This window comes from Microtus oregoni, unplaced genomic scaffold (genome assembly GCF_018167655.1).
Source record: "Microtus oregoni isolate MIOR12 unplaced genomic scaffold, Mior012 000021F_ref0000039, whole genome shotgun sequence".
Taxonomy (NCBI): domain Eukaryota; kingdom Metazoa; phylum Chordata; class Mammalia; order Rodentia; family Cricetidae; genus Microtus; species Microtus oregoni.
The window spans coordinates 30,417,260-30,443,352 of NW_024543080.1; the positions used below are offsets into that span (position 1 = coordinate 30,417,260).

A 26,093-nucleotide genomic window follows, 5' to 3' on the forward strand; every position below is an offset into this window, starting at 1 on the left:
GAGCCTGCCCCGCGTGGGAGTTTGCCTGCTGTGGCTCTGCCCTGCGTGGGAGCCTGCCTGCTGTGGTTCTGTCTTGCGTGGGAGTTTGCCTGCTGTGGTTCTGCCCTGCTTGGGAGCCTGCTGTGGTTCTGCCCTGTGTGGGAGTTTGCCTGCTGTGGCTCTGCCTTGCGTGGGAGTTTGCCTGCTGTGGTTCTGCCTTGCGTGGGAGCCTGCTGTTGCTGTGGCTCTGCCCTGCGTGGGAGTTTGCCTTGCTGTGGCTCTGCCTTGTGTGGGAGCCTGCCTGCTGTGACTCTGTGCACCGTGCTTCTGAGTGGCCACCATGGCTCATGGCCTTGTACTGCTTATTGTGAATCTCCTTAGCCTGCCATGTTGCATGGCAGCGCCCATGCATGGCTGCTGATCCCTCACATCAAGGCACCTCATGCGGAACAATGCCTCCTCTAGTCAGGCTCCTGGCTTCATTGTCTTTGTCTGGCTTTGTACGTCTGTAACTGCTGCTAATAGCCACCAACAATGAACACACGCTGTATAAAGCCAGATTAATCTTAGAGAATAATCAGCAACATTTCAACTTTAGTTCACATTTTATGGCTGAGGAAACTGAGGCACAGAGATGTTTATCAGCTTGCCCCTGGAGCAATTTGAAGATAATGCAAACAAAGAATTGGTTTCTGCTTGCCTCCTTGCCCTGCTGAGGAGCAGCTTTGGCTCAGAATCTCTGTCTTGCCTGCTGTCATCCAGGGTTCAAGTCTCTACCCAACCTTACCCTAGAAGAGCCATTGACTCCAATGCTTTATTCTTTATGTTTCCCTTTCTAGATGGGTTTAATAATAGCAGCTATTGGCTGGCCATCTATTGGCTAGTAAGTGGTAGAGTTCTACAAGCCTTTGGGTTCTTTGCCTACTACAAAAGAACAAAACCCACACACACTCACCAGGCAGATCAATAAAAGACCCCACACTAAATAATAACTTTGGCCAAGGAAGATAAAGTGCTTGCTGTGTGAGCATGAGGACTCAAGTTTGGATCCCTAGCACCCACCTATATAACCAGCCATGCACTGCATAACTGTAGTTCCATTTTGTGTGCATGTTTTGTGTGTGTGTGTGTGTGTGTGTGTGTGCACGCTCGTGCACGTACGCGTGAGCGTACATGTGCATGTCACAGAGAAGATGGAGACAGGAGAATCTGCGGGCTGTGCTGGCTAGTCATTCTAGCCAGTCAGTGAGCTTCCTTTCAGTGAGAGAGCCTGTCTCAGAACACAGGGAGAGCACAATTGGAGAAGACACGTGATACTGATCTCTGGCTCCCACAGACACACACTCAATACTAACATCTGTCTCAGAGCTGTGGGCATTAAAGAAAATTAACGTAGGTAAAAACCCTGAAGTGTCACTGAAGTTGGGTTGCTTTTAGCAGTTGGTAGCAAAGTATCTGAGCATCCCAGAGGCTCGGAGCATGGCAACTGCAGCTCCTAGAACATCCTGGGGATGAGAATGTCCCTGTCCCACTGATGGGGGAGCTGGGCCAACACCTTTGGGAAGCCTTACTTCCCTGCATGGTTAGTTCCTGCTCTATTCCTTGCTTGCTGGAAAGATTTGGCTGACCTCTCAATCCTGGCAGGGATGTTGTACACAGAAGCCAGGTATCCAGCTCCCCAAGAACTGGTCCTCTGGGTCAGCTTCCCTTTTTCAGTCTCTGGGGAGTCACTGATAGTTTAGGAATCCCTAATGCTCCCCTCCTGAGGAAATGGGCCGTCTGGACCTGTCTTCTGCTTCCTGTTTGATTGCTTTCTTCTGGCTTATACTACTTGGCCTTCTTGCTGTAGTTTAAGTAATTTCTAGCCTAGTCTTGCCTGACTTCTTGAAAGGAACATGAGCTGTTGGTTAGGATGGTAGCCTTCTGAAATGTGGGCACTGGCCATTGGCGAGGTTACATAAGCTTGGATTTAGTGTCCCTGTAAGGACCTGGCGAGATGCAGAGAGCCAGAGTCCTGTGACCATCAAATTGAGAGCCAGCTCCCGAAGCTGGCTTAGAGATGTGCTACTATTTGTAGCCTTCTTTTGCATCCTTGCAGACTGGAACTCTGTTGGTGTGGATGAGGCCAGGGCATCCTTTGTTCTGCTGTCTTTCAGGAAAGGCTGCTGGACCAGTGTGCGCGGCTTCAGGGTTAGCAGTTCAGCTTTGAACACAACCTACTTATTTATGTCTTTGGGAACCACTGGCATTTGTCAACCGGAGCCTAATTATACCAGACCCAACTAAGATCGAAACAAAAGTACCTGTCAAGTTAGAGTGGTGTCGATGTGTACCGTGGGTGATCTGGGAGCCCTTCTCAAGGAACGGCCCTGCTGTCACAGACTGCATGCGGCTGGGGTTCAGGGTGTCCTCATTGTATCCCAGAAGCTGTAACTGGCACCTGCCCTCCATCTCAGAAGCGTAAGGCTTAAGATAAGAAGGGTTCTTGTGATTTCTGTGCCCCATTTGTGCTTGGTCCCTTTGCCCAGTGTCTCTGTGGGGCATCTCTGGGCTGTGCTGATGTGCTGAGTGGGTGAGGAAGGGGACAAACTGTCTGACCTTTGTAGTTTCTGCTGCACTTGTCTTTCTGTCATTACCACTGTGATGCAGGGAAGGCTGTGATTTACTTACCAAATGAGGAGATGGGTAATCACTGGCTAGCTCCTTTCCGCTGTGGAGTCTAGGTCCAGTTTCGAATGTGGAAGTGCCCTGGACAGCACCATGGAAATTGGGTGGGATCATTCATATCTTGCACAATGTGTTTCTAGCTATTGTGTGTGACTGTTATGGCTGTCTTTTCCACCCTTCCCGCATGTCTTCCCTCCAAAAAGACTTTAAATGTCATTCCATTACCATGAGCCTACAAGTCATGTCTAGCAACCACTGCATACAATCCAAGTGTAGTAGTTTGTGATTAATATGAACACACACGTGGGGAAGGACGTGTGTCAGTCAATGAGACAAGCTCCTCTGATCTTGTTGCCTTTGTAAGGGTGTGAAGAAGTGCATGAGATTTGTGCTTCTGAGTGACCTTCGGCTTTTCATAGTTGATGTTGGAGGTTTTGATGATGCTGAGTTGTTGAGGGTGTTTTCTCTTTTGGAATGCTGTCAGTACATTACCGTATCCTCATAGCTAACTTGTCATTAAGAGGATTTTTTACATTGAAGGAAGATGCATGTATGTGTGGATAATACATATTGAGGTCGTTTGGAGGGAGGCACCTCTCAGCCACTTGGAGAAGGTACAGGGGCGGCACGTGCTGTTTTAGGCTACAGGCCGTCTTTGGGTTGGTGGGTAAAGGTGTAGCCCACCTGTTTTTTTTTTTTTAAGGCTTATTTTTATTTTATGTGTATAGTAGTGTTTTGCCAGCATACTGTGTGTGTTCGGTGCTCATGGAGGGCAGAAGAGCGAACTGGATCTCCTGGAACTGGAGTTTCAGATGGTTGTTAGCTGCCGTGATGTTGTTGGGAACCAAACCTGGGTCTTCTGAAAGGTAGCAAGTGTTCTTAGCCATGGAGCCACCTCTACACGCAAACCATGAAGTTTTTGAAAGGCGCGTGTGAAAAATAAACGCCGAGACTAGCTCTGCTGTGCAGGTATGTAATTCGTTACTTGAAGTGCTTAGGTGGTTTATAGTAAAAGTCTCTCCACCTCTACTCCAGCCTCCCAGGCCTGTCCTAGAAGAGACGGTGTTGCCAAGAGCCAAAGACTACAAACATCCTCCTCTGCACAGCATTGAAAACAGCTAAAGGGAGATGGGCAGGCAAGTAGACATGGGGACAGGAAGAAAAAAAGGCACATCCCCAGCCCTGATGTCATTCTGGCCACTTGGGGTGCCTCTGGGACTCCTCTGCCTTCTCTGCCTTAGAGGCATGGTAATGGCTTCCTGGCCCATGTGCCAGAGCGGAAGTGTGGTAAATTGACCATGCCCCGTTTCAGGTGAAGCCCCGTTGTATCCGCTTCTGTTGTTTCCTGAATGCTAGCCGTTGTTTGAGGTAGGCTTGAAGATTCCTGAGGAGTCCAGAACTTAAGCAAGTGACCTCCCCAGATCTCCTGGGATCCTGGAGCTAATCCCTTCCCAAGGAGTAGCTAGGGGAAGGGTCAACTGCTATTGTCTGTTCCTTTAAGGGACTTGTTTGGTCAGGGAATTCTGTGGCATTAAGATATGACCTCCAGTGTTAGAGAATGCTGGGGACTTTCTTAGACTCTAAAATCACACCCTAACCTTAGTTTAAATTGAAACCAGGGATGGCAAATATTTAGATTCGTTTTTCTTTTTTTTTAAATTGACGTCACCTCAGTTTCGGGCCTTTGATCTGGGAGTGATCTGTGGTTCGAAGTGATTCTGCTTTGTTCCCAGCCTCCGTCCTGTAGAGAGTGTTTGTTCCTCCTTAGCCCATCAGGTTCAGATTTTCTACGTAGGTCTACTATTAGCTGTGCTTCCTTTCTGGGTCCTCGGTACTTCCCTTCCCAACTAGTGGTGCTGTACTTCCAGGGGTGCAGGTGTGCATCAGTGGTCCAGACCCTGGAGCCCTGGTTCCCGCGTGGTTTACTGCTTCCACCTGATGGATGCTCACGAGTTACATCACCTCTCAGAGGTCTGGGCACAGTAAGGGCAGGTGAGGGGCTGTATGCGGTAGGGTGGAGGATTCTGCAGGTAGATAGGTGCCACACTGTACAGAGGGTGGGGCTCCAGCAGCTCCGCCTCTGCGTAGTAGCTGATCTACAGTGTAAGCGCATTGATATCAAGACTCACGTTCTTCAGTGCTCACACGAATTCACTTGTTCTCGTCATCCATTTTACACCTCACCCATTTTTAAACATAATGAATTTGAGCGAAGGCTGCCTCACAGTGCTGGCCCTGAGGCCATGACACAGTTGTACAGGCTCTGTGGCTTTAGCTGTCTCCATAGACACACAGAAATTTTGGGGGATGGTTTTATTTTGTAGAATTTGCGTTAAGTTCCTGTTATAGTATCGGTACTTGATTTTGACTGTACTTGAACTATAACCTTATCAAAGCAGGTGGAGTCTACTAGTTCACAGCTTCTCCTGCTATGGGTAGTGACCCCATGAGGAGTTCCATGCTGAACGTGGATCATGCAAACCACAGCAGCGGTAAAGTGTGGTTCTCCAGGTAGTACTGACGAATGCCACCTGGGACGCCGGCTCAGATGGAGCTGTTGTATGTTATGGATTGCTGAACTTTGTGCATTTGAGTGAGCGTTCTGCTCGGCAGAAGCTCAGGAGAGACTTTAGCCATCCTTCAGCATGTTAATATTAAATTAGTATATCTTTGGATTGCAGCATTAGAATTATTTGTTTTAAAAATTGCTGTTTGAGTTTCTAACTTGAGTTTCATTAAAAAAAAATCAAGTGAATTTTGCCTTGAAGTTGGGACAGAATTTCCCACAGTGTCTGAAATGACTTAATATACTTCAGTCATTTGATAACTATGTATTCATGCAAATCAGAATTATCAGCAAGATGATTACAAAAACCAAAGTATGTCATAAACTCTGAAAAGTGTTGAAGTTGGTCTTTGTCGTGTCAGATATTAAGACAAGATTGAATTCTTCCTGTTCAAATAAACAAGAGCAAGTCATGGTCATGTCATTAGTATGCAGATTTGTTCCCCTCTCACTAAGTGGAAGGGTGGTGTATCAGAAGAATTGTCCTAAGATAAGTTTCCTTATGATTTACTCTATTATAAAGTAAGCGGCTCTTTATATACATACCTAGGGTTGCAGGTAAAAAGGCGTTGCAGATGGGGAAAATTTAAGAGATCATGAGGTTCTGCCTAGTAAGTGTTGGTAATAAATTCTGGAACTACGGAGGCTTGTGAGGGACAGAATGGATCATTACATTCGAGGTTCTGATTTAGGGTTTCAGGACTTGGGGTGTTTTGTGTTTGTTTGTTTTTGTCTTGTTTTTTCGAGACAGGGTCCTGACTAGCCTGGCACTTGCTTTGTAGAGCAGGCTGATCTCCAACTTCTAGTGATGCTTCAGCTTCCCGCGTGCTGGGATTAAAGGTGGTGTACTGCCCAAACCAGGCTGCTTGCCAGTGTTTTGTTTTAAACTATGAGATCTCAAGCAAGTATCCCCTCCTTAACTGAACCTCTATTTCTTCTCCTGTGAAGTAGCACTGTTGAGTCCAGACATTGTGCAAAGATGGAGGACAGACCACCAAAGTCTATTAAACCAGAAGCAAGCTTTATTCCAGAATAAGAAAAAAAAAATGTGGGGCACATAAAGCATATCAGCTATGAGCTGATGTGAGCACAGTGATGTGATGTGAGCATAGTCAGGGATCGGTGCGGTCTTCTGTAGCTGTGGCATTGGGCTGGTTTTGGGGCCTCCTCATAGTAAAGTCAAGAACTAGGTGTGGGTTAAAGAGCTTTTACAACCTTGAGGTCAGGCTTAAAGTCACATTACATTTTAAGTTTTACAACCTTTGGTTATAGGACGTTAGAATGTTAACTTTGAGTGTTTGCGAAAGCCTGTGACTGTCACAGCCACTTTTCATTGTCCTTGAAAGAATGCAAGGCAGAGAGTAGAGTCACATAGGGGACAGTTAAAAATTAAGGGACTACAAGTAGAGGGTCCCATTGAGGCAACAGTTAGAAGCTAACCTTTGTCCCCAGTACCTGCCTAGCTGGGAAGCTGGGGCAGGAAACAATTGTTACAAGTTTACCTCTGTCCACATGGCTGCTGGGATGTCTGCTCTTAGGGCAGACAGTGTTTGTTAAATGTTAAAAGTGGCCCCAGCTTTATTTATTTATTTTCCCCAAAATGTGTTTGGGCTTACAGCTTTATATTTCTATATTCCTAGACCGACCCTTCATTTCTACATTTTATTTCTGGACTCTGGTACTTGCCTCAGATCTGACATTATGTTTGAAGTCCGTTGGAGATGTGGCTTAAACTCTGAATGCTGTGGCTCTCCCTATCCAAGCTCTAATCACGTCTGTTAATATTTGTGCGGCAAGTTAGGTCAGTACTGCCTTTCCCACGGAATGCTTTTGTAAGATTGCATTCTGCTATGAAGGAAGATGTAAAGAATTGGTATTTGAGGGCCTCCAGCTTGGCCTTGTGGACATGGAGGACGGGCTTGTGTCTCTGATAGCAGGAACCCAGAGAATCATGGATGGATGGAGGTGGAGAGAGCTGTCAAGTTGTGAGATTCTGAGACACAGAAAGAACACAGGCTCCTGTTCAGGATTTTCCAGAAAAGCAAGCTGAGACTGAGACAGAAGTATCTTGTTGGTTGTCACAGAGGTGGCTGGTGGCAAAGATGCACAAAGAAAACCCTCTTCAGTCCGTTTTCTATAAATAATTGTTCTTGGGCACTGTGTTTGGAGGGCTAGCTGACAGAATGGGTGTTGGGGAGGGGTCCCCTTCCCATCCCCTGTGGATGGCTATGCGCACTGAACTTCAGAATGCATCCCAGTGCAGGACAAGCGGGAGATGCTATTGGAGCCCTTGGAGCGCAGGCTTCCTCACTGCCTTGATTGGCCAGAGCTGGGCTGGAACTGGTTACAGGGGCCACTTGTCTGGCATCTCTGGTTTCTGCTACCTCTTCCCCATTAATTTTGAAGTGCTTTGGCTGCGCCCGATCGCCTCTAGGAATGCCGCTTCTGTCTCAGCTTCCCCGGCCAGCTGAAAATACAAGTATACTTCGGAAACAGAAAATTGCTTTTGGCATTTTAGGGTGACATACAGCCCTCACCCTTTCTCACTTCCACACGTCCTCGGTCATTCTCCCTTCCCACCTCTTTTATAATCTGCTCATCGAGCTCTGGGCCAAACAGGGAGACACAGTGAGCCCTTAGAGGACCATGAATTAGCTAAAGCTGGCCAGGCCTGGGGGAAAACCCAAACAATATTGATATACACTGGTCTTTGTTGGGCAGTATTTGTTGTGGATGGGATTACCTTCGAGGTCAGGGCAGAGAAGGCCTGTTTGTCTTGTTCCAGACACTACAGGCTCTTTTTTTTTTTTTTTTAATTTATTTATTTGGCACTACAGGTTCTTAAAGTGAGGTGGTGGCCTATTCTTGGAGACACAGCAAGGCTGTGAGGTCCCCAGAATATGGCTGGGCCATGATTGGGGTTGGGAGAATGGAGATTGGGGACACAGTGGGGGTCCTTCATTTGGAAAACTGCTTTATTGTTGAAAAAATGGGTTATGGTTCTCCAGACACACCCTCTTTCTTGCTATCCTAACTGGAACCCAAGCTCTGAGTTTTTAAACCGAGTTGTGAATAGCATGTGATGAAGCAGGATAACATCCAATATGCTAGCAGAAAAATGGCTGAGACAGTGAAATATTGTTGAAATTACTAAAACTTAAGGAAGTTGGTCTTGGCTGAGGCTCTCTGAGCCCTTTGTTGATACAGACACTGAGGGTAACAAGAAGCCTGAACGAACTGGTAGGATCTGACTCGAACTGGTAGGATCTGACTCGTTCAATCCAGGCATTGCCACTTCCTCAATAGCCCTGTGATCTGGGAACTTCCCTCACTTTCCTGTGACTCAGTTTCCCAATCTGGAACTTGAGGATCATAGCCTTCTGCATGATGTTAATAAGTAGGCTTATTGTACAGAGTCACTCAGTGCTTAGTATGATGCTGGCTCGGATTGCCCGGCATTGAAGTGGTAGCGATTGTCAGTAGGGATAGTGGTAAGATGCCCCCCCTGGAGCCCGCCTCACCTCAGCTCTTCCCTCCCTTGCCTTAGCTCCACTGCCTTTCCATTTTCACCCCAATTGCTTGTCCTCCTCCTGGGCTTTGCAGCCTGCGCTGTATGCCTTTGGTGGGTCTGCATACACAGAAAGACAGATGCCCTTATTCCTGCTTTTCACTGGCTTCTCCCATTCCTTAGCCCTTCTGCTGAGCCAGCTCTCTAAGTCCCTCCGCTCTGCCCCTCTCCTTACATGCTGTTGCTTCTTATGTAATAGAAAATTTGAGGATTTCATCCACCTGTTGCCTTGGCTCCTTCCACGTACCTTAGGGTCCCTCGGGAAGAAATAGCTCTTCCTGTTTAAGTCTTTGATCATTTTCTCTGCCTGGCAATCATTCATCTCAAGTTCAACACTCCATATCCCCCGCCCCACTTCCTTTAATATACTAAGAAATGCTGCTGTGTTTTGAGTAGGTCCCAGATGCTCCTGTGTTGGGGAGGGTGGGCCTCATGGTGTTGGAGTGGAGCCCGTGTGAGTGGAAGGAAGGCTAGCCTGAGCCATTTCCTGCTGCCATGAGACCATTAGTTACAGCAGAGCATTGATTAACGTCCTGAGGCAGGGCTGCCTCAGTGCTCCCTTTCCTGCCTTTGAGCGCCTTCCCCCGCCTCCCACCGGAGTCACAGGAGACTTGCACCACCAAGTGCCAGTTCTTGGATTCGCTGCCTCCAAGAACCTTGAGCCAAAGTAAACATATTTTTCCTACAAATAACCAAATTTTAGGTTCTATTGTCTTTAGTGACACACGCAAAGGACCCTCACTTTGGTTTCTTCTATTGAAAAATAAAAATCTCCAGAGAAAAGGTTCCCACCTTTACCCACAGTGCAGCTCCTCTCCTACTGTGCTTGCTCACGTTGTGCTCTGGAAGGAGCAAACCATGCTCACTCTTCAGTTCCTCCCCTCATCCCTGGCACCGCGGTCCCCAGCCACCACAAAGACCTATGCTTTGCTCTGTCTTCTTTTGTCTTCTTTTTCCTCAATCAATTTTAGTTTAGGTTTTGTTTTGTTTATTTACATGTTTATTTACTTTTAGTTTTTCACAGAAGGGTTTTTTCCTGTGTATCACGGGTTGTCCTGGAACTCACTCTGTAGACCAAGCTGGCCTCGAATTCAGAGATCCATCTGTCTTTGCATCCTGAGTGCTGGGATTAAAGGCATGCATCACCATGCTTGACATTGCTTTAAAAAGAATGTTTTACTTCAAGAAACTACTAAGAAATAGGGAGTAAAATCCAGCGAGAAAGAAGTTAAAAGATTTCACACCAATTCCAAATTACTAATGAAAAGTTTCTCATGTGTTCAGGGAAATTTGTGTGATCTGATCTGCCTGTGGTCCCCAAAGATCTCTTCCTAATCTTTTTTTTTTTTTTTAGGTTCCCTTCCACCCTCCCTTTCTCCCTCTGCTGTAAGAATGCTTAACATGTGTTCTTCCTCTCAACAAATGAACTACACAGTATAGTACTGTCAGACTTATTTATCTTGTATAATCGGCACTCTATATCCTCTGTACAGCAACCATTCCTATCCCCCTCCCCAGCCCTGTCTGCTTTCTCTTTCTAGGACTCTGACCACAACAGTCCCTGCATGCCACAGTTTTGCTCTTTGTGGTTTTAGTTGCCCACGATCAGCTGTGGTTCAAAAATATTAAATAGAAAATTACAGAAATGAAATATTTGTACCCGTTTAGTTGTGCATGGAGTCTTAGCGCCATGAAACCCGGAGCCATCCTGCTCTTTCCAGCTTGGGACATGAATCATCCCTTTGTCCAGGGTTCCATGATGCTGGCTGCCAATCTGTCAGCAGCCATCTCGGTCATCAGACTGACTTTGTATAATGTCCCCAGAGTGCAAGAAGGACATTGGCAATTTTGATATGTTAAAGAGAAGCCATAAAAGGGCTTCTTCTACGTGAAAAGTTGAAAGTATGGTAAGAGAAGATTGGGGGCATGTCTTGGTCACTGTTCTTTCTCTGTGAAGAAACCCCATGACCAAGGCAACTCTTAAGAAAACACTTAATCGGGAGCTTGCTTGCAGTTTCAGAGGTTCAGTCGGTTATCCTCATGGTAGAGAGCATGACAGTTGTATGGTGCTGGAGCAGTAGTTGGGAGCTGTACATTCAGACCTACAGATGGGGAGACAAAGACATTGGGCTCTCCTACAAAGCCACACCTCTTAATCCTAAATCGTCAAGCAATTCCACTCCCTAGTGGCCAAGCGTTCGAATATATGAGCTTATGGGGGTGGGGCATTCTCATTCAAACCACCACAGGGTACATTCGTGTAACTTTTATTATCAGTTTTAAAGCTACACTGCATCATCTCAGCTATGTACATAAAGGAAAGAACACAGTAGGTAGGGGCTGGGTACTCCTGGTGTCTCCAGGCATCCACAGGATGGGGGTCTTAGAGTGAATCCCCTGCAGATAAGTGGGGACTGCGTATTTTAATCATTTCATATAAGTGATGCCATATAATATTTGTCCTTCTGCAACTGACTTAGTGCAACATCCTTAAGGGGCATCTATGCTATAAAGAAGGGTCGTTTCCCTCTCTTATAGAGCCGAGTGGTAGTCCATTGTGTGGTACATACACTGCCATTTCTTTATCCCCTTGTCCATCAGAGGCATTTCTGTTACTTCCCTACCGGGACTTGTATAAATGATACTTCAGTGACCGTGGAAAGCAGATGGTCCTCATGGTGCTTGATTAATTCTTCTGGATATAATCAGAGTTGTAAGAGTTTTTGAGACAAGTGACAGTTTTATTTTTCATTTTAAGTTTTTTGGAGGAACCTCTGTAGTGTTTTTATTCTTTTTTCTTTTCATTTTCCTCCTTCTTTAGTTTCTCTTGCAGTACTTGCCACTCACGGCACCTGGAAAGTACTTCCACTGCATCCTAGCATGGGACCATGGTTTCTTTTGCCAAGCTCCTCGTGGAGCAGACTCAGTGGCTCAGTGTTGTCTCCTTCCCACAACTTCTAGGTCTGTGTTTTTCTTAGCCCATTTTGTGCCAGTATGGCTGTACCACGGGCTAGGTAATTTGCAAACCGTATGCATTTATTTGTTTAAAGGAATTGACATCTGGTTGGAGGCCAAGCTTAGCCTCTCATTAGGAACCCGTGATAATTGACCCACTCCTGGATAACTAACCTGCTTTTGGATAACTAACTCTCGTGATAACCAGCCCATTCCCAGGATAAGGGTATTCATATATCAGGCTGCAGCCCTTCTGGCCTAATCCTTTTCTAAAGCACCTACTTCTTCATATTGTTATAGTGGCAATTAATATCAGGGTGGTACTCAAGCCAATACCACTATTCAGAATTCAACATACGAATTTGAGAGATGTCATAACGAGACTTCATGTCTGACACTAAACAGAATCACCTTTTTGCAATAATCCCCAGTCTCGGGTGCCATCTGTATCTCGTTCATGCCCTTCTGTCACCCTAGGGCCCAAGAAACTACAGAAACTACATGTAAGATTTGACGTTAGAATCATGTCAGAGATTTATTATTACTATTACTATTTTGACAATTACCACTTTGGAAGGACTTCCTGGAAGTGATGAGTGGTAGGTTCTGAAAGAAAAATTGAAATGGAAGGAAAGGGAAATGAAAAATGAAAAAAAAAAACAGTATAGAAGTTCCAAAAAACAAAAAAGGCAATTTATATTTTAGGAAATTGCAGTAAAACATGGAAAATAAAATTTAATCTCATTGTTCCACTAGAATAATTTAATCTCTGGTCTTTATATATTTTGATACTTTACTATAGATATTAATTTTACTAATTAGATGGTAGTGCAACTAAGACATTGACCCCAACTTTGGGCATTCAGCATTGGACTGTGAGTTTTGCTGTGTCTGCTCAGAACTTTTGTGAGTGCTTACAGTGTGCACACTGTTCCGTCAGATATCTAATGGGTGACTGTGAGCTAGCTCTTCCTGCCAAACGTGTAGCTGTTGCTGTTATTTGATCTAGATCAGTTAAAACTCTGGCGATCAGTAAGTGCTTTATTCATAATTCTGACATGATTCAGCTTAAGGCAATAGAAAGTTGGTGCAGGAGAATTGTCTGTATTCTGTCAATCATGTTTTGAATAAACGTTGATTGGCAAGGCAGGAAGTATAGGCGGGTCAACCAGACAGGAAGTAGAGGCAGGGCAATGAGAACAGGAGAATGCTAGGAAGGAGGAAGCCTATTCCTCCCAGTTCAGCCCAGATCACCCAAGAAGCAACATGTGACCTGCCCCACTGTGAAAGGTACCGAGCCATATAGATAAGAACAATGGGTTAATATAAGCTATAATTGCTAATAAGACTGAGCTAATGGGCCAATCAGTTTATAACCTAATGTAGATTCTGTGATTTTCTTTGGGACTTGCTGGCTGTGGGGACCAGGCAGGACAGAAAACCCAACAAGCTGGCCCTCATGTTACAGAAAGTTTTTAAAAATAACATTTTAAGCTTATGTTTTGAAAATTTCATAATTCATACAATTGTTTCTGAGATCATACCCATCCACCACTACCTCTCCAGACAATGAATTTATTAATTGAAAGAAAGATAACCCTATACCAGTTAAATGGTGCTTTCAGCACCATTCACTCTTACTTACTGTTAATTAATAGTTATTGTGCTGCAAGTTATGCTTCACAGGTCACAGTGGTTTCTAGCCAATACTTTTTTTTTTTTTTTTGTTAACACTTCCTTGTAAGTCTGAAATGTTGAAGAGCAAACAGAACTTTCAGCAGTGCTGGGAATGCTCATTATCTATCTGAGCTGCACCAGAGGACAGCAAACAGCCCCGTGACAGGTGTACACTTGAGCTGCAGCTAATACAATCAAGGAACAGAACGTTCATTTGCCTTCAGTTCACCTTTAAGTAGCTTCACGTGGCTGGTGGCTACTTTTCCAGGTACTGTCAGCCAGTAATGGCCACGACACATCCTCAACAGTGCTTACCTTCTGAGTTTTTTTACATGTTAATGTAGCTGATCCTCTCAGCGGCTTCATGGGGTAGAGCATCTGCTTGTTGTTGCTGCATAACAAATTACTCCAAGCTTATTGTCTTAGCACACACTGACTGGTATAAGGATCTGCAGTCTGGGCAGTGTCCACGTGGACAGCTCGTCTTTGCTCCGTGTTGCATCTCTGCAGCCCCTGGCTACAAAATTCACTTCCAAGCTAGCTTGTTTACTGGGGGCAAGGTGATGCCTGCTGCTGGTCTCTCCACGAGACAGGTTGAGCTCTGTACAGCGTGAGAGCCAAGAGCAGATGTCTAAAGATATAGGAGGTAAAAAGTCAGTTCCTTAAGTCTAGACACAGACAAGGTGCCAACTCCAATAAATTCTGAATCAAAGGTGAGAATTTTAAGGAGAGGAGATGGTGGCCGCACCTGTCAGCGAGGGTGGCATCTAAAAATGGGCTGTGTTTTAGAATCGTGGAGGGCACAATCGGCGCTTTGCTTGTTTTGAGATGGGCTCTTGTCTGTCTCAGTTCTTCTCAGTGCTGGCATTATAGGTGTGTGCCTCTGTGCCCAGCTCAGCTGCAGTCACTAATTGCATTTTACAGATGAGGGAACCAAGCGTTGAACGTTTACATTTTACTCATTGAAGATGAGATTTCTCCTAAGTGGCTGAGCTGTTCCATGCCCCAGACAGCCTGGGCTTTTAACTTCAGTGTTTTATTGCATCTCTACGATGGCATGGCATGGCTTTTCCCATCTGCAGCTTTAGTAGACGAGTCTTGTTTGCGACTCACCCATCTCTGTACGTGCAGTGAGAGTTTACAGGTGCCAAGTGCACAGTGAAGACTCATTCTCAGCCACGGCTCAGGAGTCAGAGATGCTGCTTCACCCCAGGTCTGAGCCCCACCGCTCTTTCCCTGCTCCCAACGCTAGTTGACCCTCACCTTCTGACTGCAACAGGCAGTGACTGAGGAAGCTGTTTGGTCTTCAGATGTTCCTGTGTCCTAAAATGTGTGGTAGGAGGAAGAAGGAAGCAAGCAAGCAACCAACCAACCAGGCTTACTCAGAACTGTAAAGAAGTTAGATAAGGGGCTGGAGATGGCTCAGCAGTTAAGAGCACTGCCTGCTCTTCCAGAGGTCCTGAGTTCAATTCCCAGCAACCACATGGTGGCTCACAACCATCTGTAATGGGGTCTGGTGCCCTCTTCTGGCCTGCAGGCAGACACACAAGACAGAATATTGTATACATTATATATATATATATATATATATATATATATATATATAAAAGAAGTTAGATAAATGTTTCTGGTCTTGTACATACCTATGCATCATACATAGACACATACATACTTACTGTATATAGATCCGCATTGCTTAGTGATAGGAGGCCTCATCAGACAACAGTATACTTACGTTAACTTAGATGGTGCAGCCTTCTGTCACTTACATGATACATATATAAACTTATATACCATATTACCCTAATGAAGCCTTCAGACAGTGGTATTTGTGTATCTAACTGCAAAAAGAGCAGCTTAACAAAAAAGGGAATTTTAAAATTGTATTATAATCTGTGAGGTCTTTATTATATGTCCAGTGTATTGATGTGAAAAGTCAGGTGCAGTGTGTGTGTGTGTTCGAATGAGAAATAAGAAAAGATATGCTATTTCAGATTCTGGAGGTTGCCTGATAAAGTAATGAACCCAACCATTTCCAGTCCGAAGAAACCAGCAATTTCCCTTACTGCTCAAAGACAATGGTATTTCCCTGTGAGAGAGAAGTAGTTTCTTTGTTTCATGGACTCCGACTTGCAAAATGATGCACTTTGAAACTGTTGGCTGCAGTCATGGCCTGTGCTCCTAGTCACACCACACTAGTTCTCGCCAGCCTGTTCTTAAGAATGCTGCCTTTCTGATTTTGGGGTTTCTTTTGCAGGGTAGGTGACGCTTTCTCTGCAGGAAGCTTCATTTTTTATCACATCAGAGTCTGAGCTGAGACTTCATTTCAGCCAAATGCTGCATTGTACCCACCTGACCGCCTCCTTTCGTTTGCTTGTTTTTCTGGGGCAGTGTTCAGCCAGAGGTAGCAGGGACAAAGACTAAGCTCCACTCTATCCTGGCAACAACCTGATTCTATTGGGGAATATTATTTTAAGGTCTGTGACTTTTTGTTTATGCTGCGTTTGTTTAACTCTGTGAAGCCGTGGTTCTTTGCCTGCTTAAAACACCTGATGGTCCTAATGAAGAGCTGAATGCCCAATAGTGAGCCAGTTGCAAGGACAGACAGGGCTGGCAGGCAGAGAGTATAAATAGAAGGAGAAATTTGGGAGGAGACAGAAAGAGGAGTAAGAGAACAGGGAGAGGATGTCAGGGGTCAGCCAGTTAGGCACGGAGTAATAAGGAAAGTAAGATATACAGAAATAAGAAAGAAAAAAAGTCCAGAGGGAAAAGGTAGTTAGGATAATTTAAAGGTAAGAAAAGCTGGCTAGAAACAAGCCAAGCTAAGGCCAGGCATTCATAAATAAGAATAAGCCTCTGTATGTGATTTATTTGGCAGCTGGGTGCCCCCTTCCCCCCCCCCCCACAAAAGCCAAAAGAATAAAACATCACACAACAAATTCCCTTAATCTTTTAGGCCCTCCAAATGGATTGATCTTGGCTTTAACACAGGAAAGAATTTCAGGACGAGCTGGGATGAAGCAGAGAACTTTTAAACTGCAAAGATAACTCAGACGAAAGTAACATACAGGAGAGTACGGGTGAGGGCTTCATACAGGGTCTCCCTTTGTCTTTACAAGAGACACATAGACCACCTGGGTGGGTTTTGAAACTGTTTCCTTCAAAGGGTTGCATAGGAGGTTTCTATGGAGAAGTGGTATGGACAGGATTACGATGAATAAGGTAAAACTGTAGATCACTGGATACGGGAGGTAAGAGGGCTCACTCTATAGAGTTCCTAGTGCTATTTGAGATCCCCTGAAAATAGGAGGGGACATGAAGACTAGGATTATATATCTTAAGGCCCCCAAGTCTGGCTCTTTGTTATTTCAAAATAAAATTATCCATCTGTCTATCTACCCATCTGTCTATCTACCCATCTGCCTATCTATCCACCTTCTCATCCTGCTCATTCATCTATCCATCCATCATCCATCTGTCCACCCTCCCACCCGCCCATCCATCCACCATCCTCCATCCACCCACCCATCCATCTGTCCACCCTCCCACCCGCCCATCCACCCATCCACCCATCATCCATCCATTTATCCACCCATATATCAGCAGCCTATACAACAATTGTTAGTTGTGCTGCGGTTCTTTCTTCTCGTCTAGGGAGAGACGTCAGTCAGCCTTTGGAATGAGGGGCTCCTTTCCTCTCCATGTTCTCATTGTCCCCCCATCTACCCCACAGGTTTTCTCTGCAGTCTCTTTTTTCTCTTTCCTGGCCACTTGTCATGATGGTGCCCAGGATTTCTCTGTCTTACTTTCCATACGCCACATGGCTCATAGACTGCCTTTTTAGGTTGCCGCTGGGATAAGTCCATGGATAGATCTAAAAGTGAACATCATTTTTCCAAATCACACCTTCTCTACAGCTTCCTTTTTCTTGTGGACAGCCCCCTAGTGCTGTCATCATCTCTCAGTGCACATGAATTCCTTCCGTGTGCCCTGATCTGGATGCTACCCTGATGCTGCCTTACTAGCTCCTAGATGGGAATGGACTAGTGTCCTCGTCCCTCTTGTCCCGACTCTCAGCTGCAGCTCTCCACACAGCAGATACGCACTACATGTTATTTAGATCAACAAATGAATACATGCACGGGCTTCTATTTTTATATTTGGCCAGAAATCTGAGGTCATCCCTGGGCCCCGCCCCTCCCTTCCTTGTGCTCTAACTATGTTAGTTCAGTAAATCCTTCTAGAACATAATGCACATGAGAACAAGATGTCTGTCTGTCTGGCTTGGTGTGATGCACTTGCGTCCCTGGGATGTGCCTGACAACAGGGTAAACATTTGCCTCTGTAGATATACTTGAGTGCATTTGACCCACGATAATTGATTTCATCTTCGTAGAAAGATGTGCAGGTAGTGGTAGGGAGCTGCTTTCCTAAGAGGCAGAGAAATTTGGTTGTTAGATCCTTGTTTCTTGTCAGAGCGTTGCTAGAAGGTGGAGTTGGCATTCCGTAACTACTAAGTGCTAAGCTTGCATGCATGTTCTGTGGAGGGCACTTCACTAGAATCCTGTGCCTCCTACACCCTCTGTCGTAGAGACCTCATAGTTCAGGAGGTGGTTTTGGATTCGTTCCTCTCTAGCCTGTGATCTCACCCTTTGTCTCCTGCATCAGGACCCCCAGACTTGTAGAGCCTGCAGCTTTTGGAGCACACAGCATTTAGTGGACATGTCTCCCGAGGGTCGTCACAAGCTAACACCGCTGTGCATTTCCCTTTCTGCAGACAACACTGGCAGCCGCACGTTACACTCCCGAGCAGAGACGACGCCATCGTCACCCACCAACAATGCTGGGAACGGACACCCAGAATATATCGCGTATGTGCTTGTCCCAGTGTTCTTCATCATGGGTCTCCTTGGTGTCCTCATCTGCCACTTGCTTAAGAAGAAAGGCTATCGGTGTACGACGGAGGCCGAGCAGGAAGTTGAAGAGGAAAAGGTGGAAAAGATAGGTAAATAACCTTTGCTTTTCTTTCCCAAATGGGTCGATAAACAGGTACTAGATAAAAAAATCTTCATATATAATTCATTGCTTTAAATGAGGAAACTGTATTGTCTGTAGCAATTAGAGTTTGAACCCTTGCCTACATTTGCTGAATCCTTGTGGAGTATTTACTTCAGTGCCTGGTGCCTTGGGCCTCTCATTCTCGCTGTGGATATTTATTTCTAATTTTATTGACCTTGACTTTAATGAGGACAGTCTCCACCTTGAAGGGTTATTGTGAAATTTAGAGGCAAGGTGTTTTGGTGATTGGCACCTCAAGCCACTCATAAACCTTAATCCTTGCTGCTACTTACTGAGTAAGATTCTAATAAGAATGGTAGGAACATGAAACGGGTCTCATCAGGTCTGTGGTGTTTGTGTTACAGGAGGAGGGGTCCTAGCTAAAATCTATGTGAGTGGGTGTAGGCATAGGGCAGTAGGAGGTGCGGCCAGGACGTTTCCATGTGAATGTCAGGGCGGCTCAGCTTTCCCTGTGCACATACACTGATAGGTGGTGTTAGGGTAAACCCCACAGTGGCTGTTTTCCTCGCTGATATGCCTTTCCAGGCATGCCTTGGGAAGGTTTGCTGATGGGCCTAGTGTATCACTCTTTAGTCCGCTCAGCCCCTCTGTGGCATCTTTGTGGAGAGGTGATATTTGGAGCTGGTCACCTGTGGAGCATACCTGCAGGGCCCATGGGGAAGGTTCCTCAGTCCTTGCCAGCCTGCCGGACTGTTGATTTTTCCTCCCTCGCTGACCTTTGAGGCTGAGGCACACTGGTGACCATGATGAGTCACCGGCAGCGAGTGAGCAAGCCAGCTGAGTGTTTGTCAACAGAGCAGAACCGGTGGAGGCTGGCTCAGCCAGCAGCTTCCACTTTGACTGTCCAAACATCCGTGGGCTGTGGGAGAGAAGCTGCCCTTGGGGTGCAGAGGGCATTTTTGCAGGTCCAGGGGTGAGCCATTGCCTTTGCTCCATGCATCTTCCTAAGAAGGATGTGGTGTCTCAGTCCAGTCTCTCTCTTCTGTCCTGCTAAATAAATTACACAGATCGGTTTCCAAGTGGATCTTTGTTTCCCCTCCTGCTGACTGTCACATGTACTGTTGGTACTGGGTTCTCAAAGTAAACTGAATTTGTAAACAAATAATTAGTACCCAAATTTAGGTATCTTGTTTAAGGGGAAAAATGCGTTTTATAAACATAGGTGAATACTTACTGATTCAATTGAAAACAAGTCAGTAGACCAGCTTTAGATATTAAGTCTGCATTAGGTAAAACCCAAGGAAACGGTATTTCATTTCATTAGCCCTCTTCTTGTTTCCCCTGAGGGTTTGAGGTAATAAGTCGAAAAATGAGCAGTGGGGACAGGTATAAATGCATTATGGTATTATCATACAAAATGAGTGGATGTTTGATCTTAAGGAGAGATTGATGGACAGCCCTGAGCCTTTTTCTTTTAATTTATAAATGTGCATTTGCCAAGGAACTCAAACTGTGATACCGAGAAGGTGGGGGCTGAAGGACCAACGCCAGAGTCTCAGCACTGGGTAAGGGTGCTTGGGCTTTCTGAAAGTTGTTCAGTGAGGTCTTGGGCTCTAAGACGGATGTCTACCTGACTTGGTGGTGACATTTGTAACACTGTCCTGTCTTTTTTCTCTTTTAGAGTTGAATGACAGTATAAATGAAAACAGTGATACTGTTGGACAAATTGTCCACTACATCATGAAAAATGAAGGTAGGAATATGTTCATGTTTCGGGGTGTTTCACTCTTATTAAAAATCTCCCTAGAGTCAGAATTTGAACGGCTTCTCGCTGCTTTTATCTGAACTCTGTAATACCTCAGCTTTTAGCACTGTACTAGGGGGAGTTTCCTTGGTGAGCGTTTGGCCTCAGCATCACGCAGAGCCAGCTCTCAAGTTGATAGCTTCTGGTCAGACTGCCTCACCATGGCTAGGCTGTGTGTCACATGACTTTGTAAAGCCTCAGTGTCCTCCTATAGAGTGAGAATCACACTCACACTCGCTACGCAGTGCTGTGAAATAGCACACACAAAGTACTCCATGCCATAAGGGTTTACATTTTACCCGATTTCTGTTGGCCGCACTTAAAAACCGTAATAAATATAAAACATAAAATTTACTGTTTCAAGGAACTGGGGAGATGGGTCAGTGGGTAAATGCTTGTTTCACGAACATGAGATATGAACTTGATCCCCAGCACCTGGGTAAGAAGTAGGGAGTGGCAGCAAGTTCCTGTAGCTCCAGTGCTGGGCAGATGGATACAGCAGGGTTGAGTGTACTGACCAGCCTGTTTAGCCAGTCGTTGAGCTCCAGGTTCGGTGAGGGAACCGATAAGTGGGGAGTGATTGAGGAAGGTGCCCATGCATGTGTGGACATACACTCTCCCACATCACAATCCTCCCCCCCCCACACACACACTTTGACTAGTTTAACCATTTGGAAGCAGAGAATTCAGTAGCATCCATGTCCATTCTAAGTGTTAACACAAGCATCATCACTGTTCCAGAACTTCCTCAAACCCTACACTGAAATATGCCTGCTGTTTTCCCTGTTCTCCCTCCCCAGCTGCTTATAAGCACTGCTATGCTTCCTTCCTCTATGGCTTATATCTTCTCGGAACCACTTCAGCAATAGGACTTAAGCATTTTTTGTTTTGTTTTGCTTTTTCCATATTTTTTCTTGAGATAGGGTCTCATGTAGTCCAGACTGGCTTTGAACTCAGTATATAGCTAAGGATGGTTCTGAATCCCAGGTCATCCTTCCCCTACCTCCTAAATGCTGGGATTATAGACATGTGCCACCATGCTCAGACTCACGAAATTTGTTTTAAGGCAACTTTTAAAGTGAATAATTTAATTGTTATTAAATAAGTTAGGGTCATTGTTCTGAACGCTTTGGGGTTATCTTAATAGGATAGTATTTTCTGTTGGTATAACTGAGTTTATTTAGATCACCACTCGAATCTAAGCATGGGGCCAGTTTCTGCTTGGCATCTGGAGAGGACCTTCATCACTGCATTCTGACCTGGGGACATGACAAGACAGAGCAATCATGTCAAAAAGAACTTGCCTTTATGACAAAGCCACTCCCTCAGTAATCCAGGAATCCAAGAACCCATGAGTGGACCAATGTATTCATTAGGGCTGAGCCTGCCTGACCCAGTCACCCCGAGGCCCCACCTCCAAATGCCATCAGTATGACTTTGGGGGATAATGTTCGCATCACATGAATAAATTTTAGGACACACCCAAACCAGAGCAGATTCTCTCCTCTTAATAATTTTTAAGGTCTGTGGCACTCCTTCCCCTTTGCTACGGTATGCGCTTAGGTCAGCAAGTAACCCCCTCTCTGCCGTTAGCCTTTTTCTGTGACACCCCCCCCCCCCCCCCCCCCCCCCCCGCACACACACATACTCTGCAGCAAGAGCGCCCACCTGGTCCAGCCTAAGGTTTTCACTTGTTTTCTAGCAGAGCTTTATATCTTTGACTTAGATCTAGTAGTTTGCTGTGTGATCTCTTCTAACTCTGAATGCATCCGTGTAAAGTTGGCATGTACTCAGTTTACAGGCGAGGGAAGGGAGGCTCCGAGGGTCAGGCTCCAGTGGCTAGTGCCTTCTGCCTGGTTCCAACTACAGTGCTTCTTTCAACCAGATGATACTATTTTTCTCTTTCAGTTTTGATAGTTTGCAAAAAAAAAAAATCTAGATAACAAACTTAGAATTTTTTTTTAGAATAAGAACAGAAAAACAAGAATACTTGGATTTGGGTCTATCTTCCCGAGGCTTCCCTTCAGGGCATAGGGTTTGGCAATGCTGAATTCAAGCACACTAGTTTATAACCTAGGATTTTTTCATGTTGACTCTGAGGCTAAAATTCTCTACTGTGTGGAACAAGCACATTGTTACCCCAGCTTGTTTTCTGTTGTTGTTAGCACAACTTCAAACTTTATTTCAACTTAGACTCCATTGTTATTTTCCAAAACAGACACTCTCTATGTTTGTAAATTATAGCAATACTTCAAACTTTCATAAGAAATTAAAAAGGAATAACAGGAAGCACACTCTCTCCATTAACATTTTCCCACGTTGATTTGCCCCTATCTCATCAGTGTAGACTCAGATATGATCGGGTAGCTCATTATGAATAACAAAAGACACTCCTGTTTGACTCATGATGTTCACTCAGGAAATTCTCAGGGTGTTAAGAGCTCTCTGACACACCCACACACTGCATTTTCTCCCCAATGCCGAGTGTTGGAGTAACCCTAGTGCTGCTATCTCTTAACTTACCTTGCCTTATAGAGCCTAGCTGAGCAGTATTTTTGTGGTCATGCGGTTTTCATGCATTGTATAGAAGTTTGGAAGGCATTAAGAACTAGTAAATAATTTGGCATTTTACTTACTAAGCATTCATCATTTGTAGGGAACTGTTTTAGGTAAATATAAACAACTCACTTTTGAATGCTTATCATTATAAATTCTGTAGTAATATGAGCGGCGGGGCTGCATCCCCAGCACCCCGGCAGCCTGGCTAGCTTATGCTCCGAAATAACAACACACAAACTGTATTCATTTAAACACTGCTTGGCCCTTTAGCTCTAGCCCTTACAGGCTAATTCTCACATCCCGCTCAACCCATCTCTAATAATCTGTGAGCACGGGTCTTACCGGGAAAGGTTCAGCATGTCTAACCTGGCGGCTTGCTTCATCGCGTGCATCTGCCCGGGAGAGCAGAGCATGGCATCTCTCTGAGGCGTCTGCTCCCGAGAGGAGAGCTGTCGAGTCTGAGCTCACTTCCTCTTCCTCCCAGCATTCTGTTCTGTTTACTCCTCCCACCTATCTTCTAACCAATGAGTGCCAAGCAGTTTCTTTTTATTTAACCAATGACCTTCCTCCATCAAAATTCTATTACAGCCAGCATTGGCATCATTCCCTTTCTTGTTATTTTTTTCTCTTCTGTCAAAGTGCTGCTGGAGAGGTGGCTCAGTGTTTTAAGAGCACTGCCTGCTCTTCCAGAGGACTCGGGTTTAATTCCCAGCATCCACATGGCAGCTAATAACTGTTATTCCAATTGTAGGCAAAACACTAATGCACATTTAAAAAAAAAGCTAACGTTCTCTTCGTCAAGTTTGGTAAGCGATGGCAGAGTGCAAACTGGCCATTTACTGTGTATTTTATATAAGCCACATAGGAGACTACGTACCTCTGTTAGTTCACCTTGTTATTTCTAATGAAACGTACAGAGCTTGTGCTTCTCAAAGGAAGAGGGGTTGCTGTAGCTCGCAGTTTGGAGGATGGAAGTACTAGATCAGGCAGCCTCATTGATCTGACCCTGGTGAGGGTCCAGTTGGCTGGGTCACATCTTAGTGGATGGCAGCATGTTGGAAGAGTGGGTGAAAGGAAGAGAACACACGTTAGCCGGGAAGCCAGAGAGCGTCTCCCTCCTTGTGCAGGCCAAGCACAGGCTCTGCCGCTGAGCTACTGCCGCAGACCTCTAGTTTTTATACCAACCCCTTCTTGAGGACTGAGGAGAGTGCTTTACTTCTGAGGGCCGCGTCCCAGAACCTACTCACCTTCACTCACTGTTCAGAGGTTAGACACTTCCCCTAGTGCCACCTCCACGTGACCAGTTTGCCACCATCATGCACCAAACTGGAGGGAGAATAGCATCAAAGGGTGTGTTGCCAAGGATAGCAGTAATAGCACTTACAGAAGCCATACTGGAGACCAAGCTCTCTCAACACAGAAATCTTTGGGAGATGAACCACATCCAAACCAAAGCAAACCCCTGTAGTAATAAGAGCGGCGGGGCTGCGTCCCCAGCACCCCCGCCGCCTGGCTAGCTTATGCCCCGAAATAACAACACACAAATTGTATTCATTTAAACACTGCTTGGCCCTTTAGCTCTAGTCCTTACTGGCTAAATCTGATATCCCGATCAACCCATCTCTAATAATCTGTGAGCACCGGTTTTACCAGGAAGATTCTAAGCTAGTTAGAATAGGATATTTGTACTTATTGTATATAATTTCATAGTAGGTTTAGAACTCTCTTATTTAAACAAAAGGGGGAGGTGTTGTGGGAGGTCCTCCCGCTCCTCAAGCCTATAGCTGCTGAGATACCAGCCCATTGGGGCGTGGTCTCTCTCCCTTTAAAAAAGCGGCCACTTCCCTCTCCTCTCTCTCTTCACTTCCTGCTCCTCCGGCGACTAGACTCCCTTCCTGGTTGCGCAGAGGGCTGACGGTGATCTGTAAGTTTTTTCCCCTTTAAATAAATACCACCCTATTAATCATAATTCCAAACTGGTGTGGCATTGTTTATGACTTACGCCTTCAAGCCCCAACTTATTACTTGGAAAAAAATTATTTTCCTGGATTCTCATTAATAGTTAGAAGGAAAAATGACATACATCACAGGATTATGAAGTATGTTTTGCATAGTTAGTGTGTCTTTTTTGTTATATGGGTGGAGATATTATGATCTAATTTTAGTGCTTTTTTCAAAAAATGGCAAGCACTTTTGGTTTTACATCAAAACTTGTGTTTGGCAGTGCTTTTACACAGCCTCAGTTGTGAAGGGCAAAAAGTCCTTTTTTAGGAAAGGGTGACATGTGTGAGTATTTCTATAAAACACGCTCCTTCCCCATGGGTTTCTAAAAGGGGCAGTGAGCTCTTTTGCTTCCCAAGGTAGTGAAAGTCGGGGCTCATGGAGCAGCCCCAAATGAAACAAAACAGAACAAGACCTTCACTCTCTCTGATATGTAAGGCAGCAGATATGCCGTAGGTTATAAGTGGATATGAATCTCTGGCATTGGATGGTCATGAGAGGATGGGGAGGGAACAAAAAAGGAAGTCAGACTGTGAAGCACACAGAGCGTGTGCACCCTCACCTCTCAACCCTTCCAGCGTCAGCTGGAATAGAGGTAGTTGTCCTCTGGGAATGTCATTTGAGTGTAAAATGTTACATTGGCTCACATGGTAAATAGTAATTTTTTTTATTCCTTCCTCTCTAGAGAATTTATTGTGGTAAGTCGTGAGAACAGTGCTTTAGAAATTCGTGGAAAGGTTAGGAGTTGGTAATAGCTTTTGGGCCCTGGCAGTTAAAGAGCCAAAAGACACTTGACAGTGGCTTTGGCTGACCACTGTGTAAGAAGTAGGAATGCAGGGCGTGGGTGTGGGTCAGGCGTAAGCGCTTAGGTTCAGTTTGCTTTTGTTGACAACTCATGTACTTGGGATTTTAAAGAGTGAACATTGTAAGTCGAAATTAAGATTTCCTATGTCACATGAATTTGAGTTATTTGTCCTGACTGAGGGGCTTCTGTAGTCCAAGAGGAAAGCAAAGGCAGTTGGCCAAATGGAAAGCAAACCTTCCCCTTCTTCATCCGGGACCCTGGAGTGTCCTCGGGGCCCTGGGAACTCCTCTGTGAACGGAAGGAAGGCCTGAGGTGTTCACCGACAGCTTTCCTAGCATGGTGACTGTGGTTACTCACTCACCTCAGTTAATTCTCCTTCTTTTTCTCTTCAGCGAATGCAGATATTTTGAAAGCCATGGTAGCTGACAACAGCGTGGGTGATGTTGAAAGGTGAGTCTCTCTTCCTATGGATGGAGACGGTTTTCGTTTGTTC

At 45.2% G+C, this 26,093-nt stretch overlaps 1 protein-coding gene across 1 annotated transcript in view; it reads left to right on the forward strand.

Moving 5' to 3' along the window:
- Rell1 (RELT like 1) overlaps positions 1-26,093 on the forward strand; it is a 63,309-nt gene that overhangs the window by 15,346 nt on the left and 21,870 nt on the right. Inside the window, exons 2-4 of the mRNA XM_041671594.1 lie at positions 18,190-18,417; positions 20,113-20,184; positions 25,993-26,050. Coding sequence (XP_041527528.1) covers positions 18,190-18,417; positions 20,113-20,184; positions 25,993-26,050 — 358 coding nt within the window. The remainder of the gene's footprint in view (positions 1-18,189; positions 18,418-20,112; positions 20,185-25,992; positions 26,051-26,093) is intronic.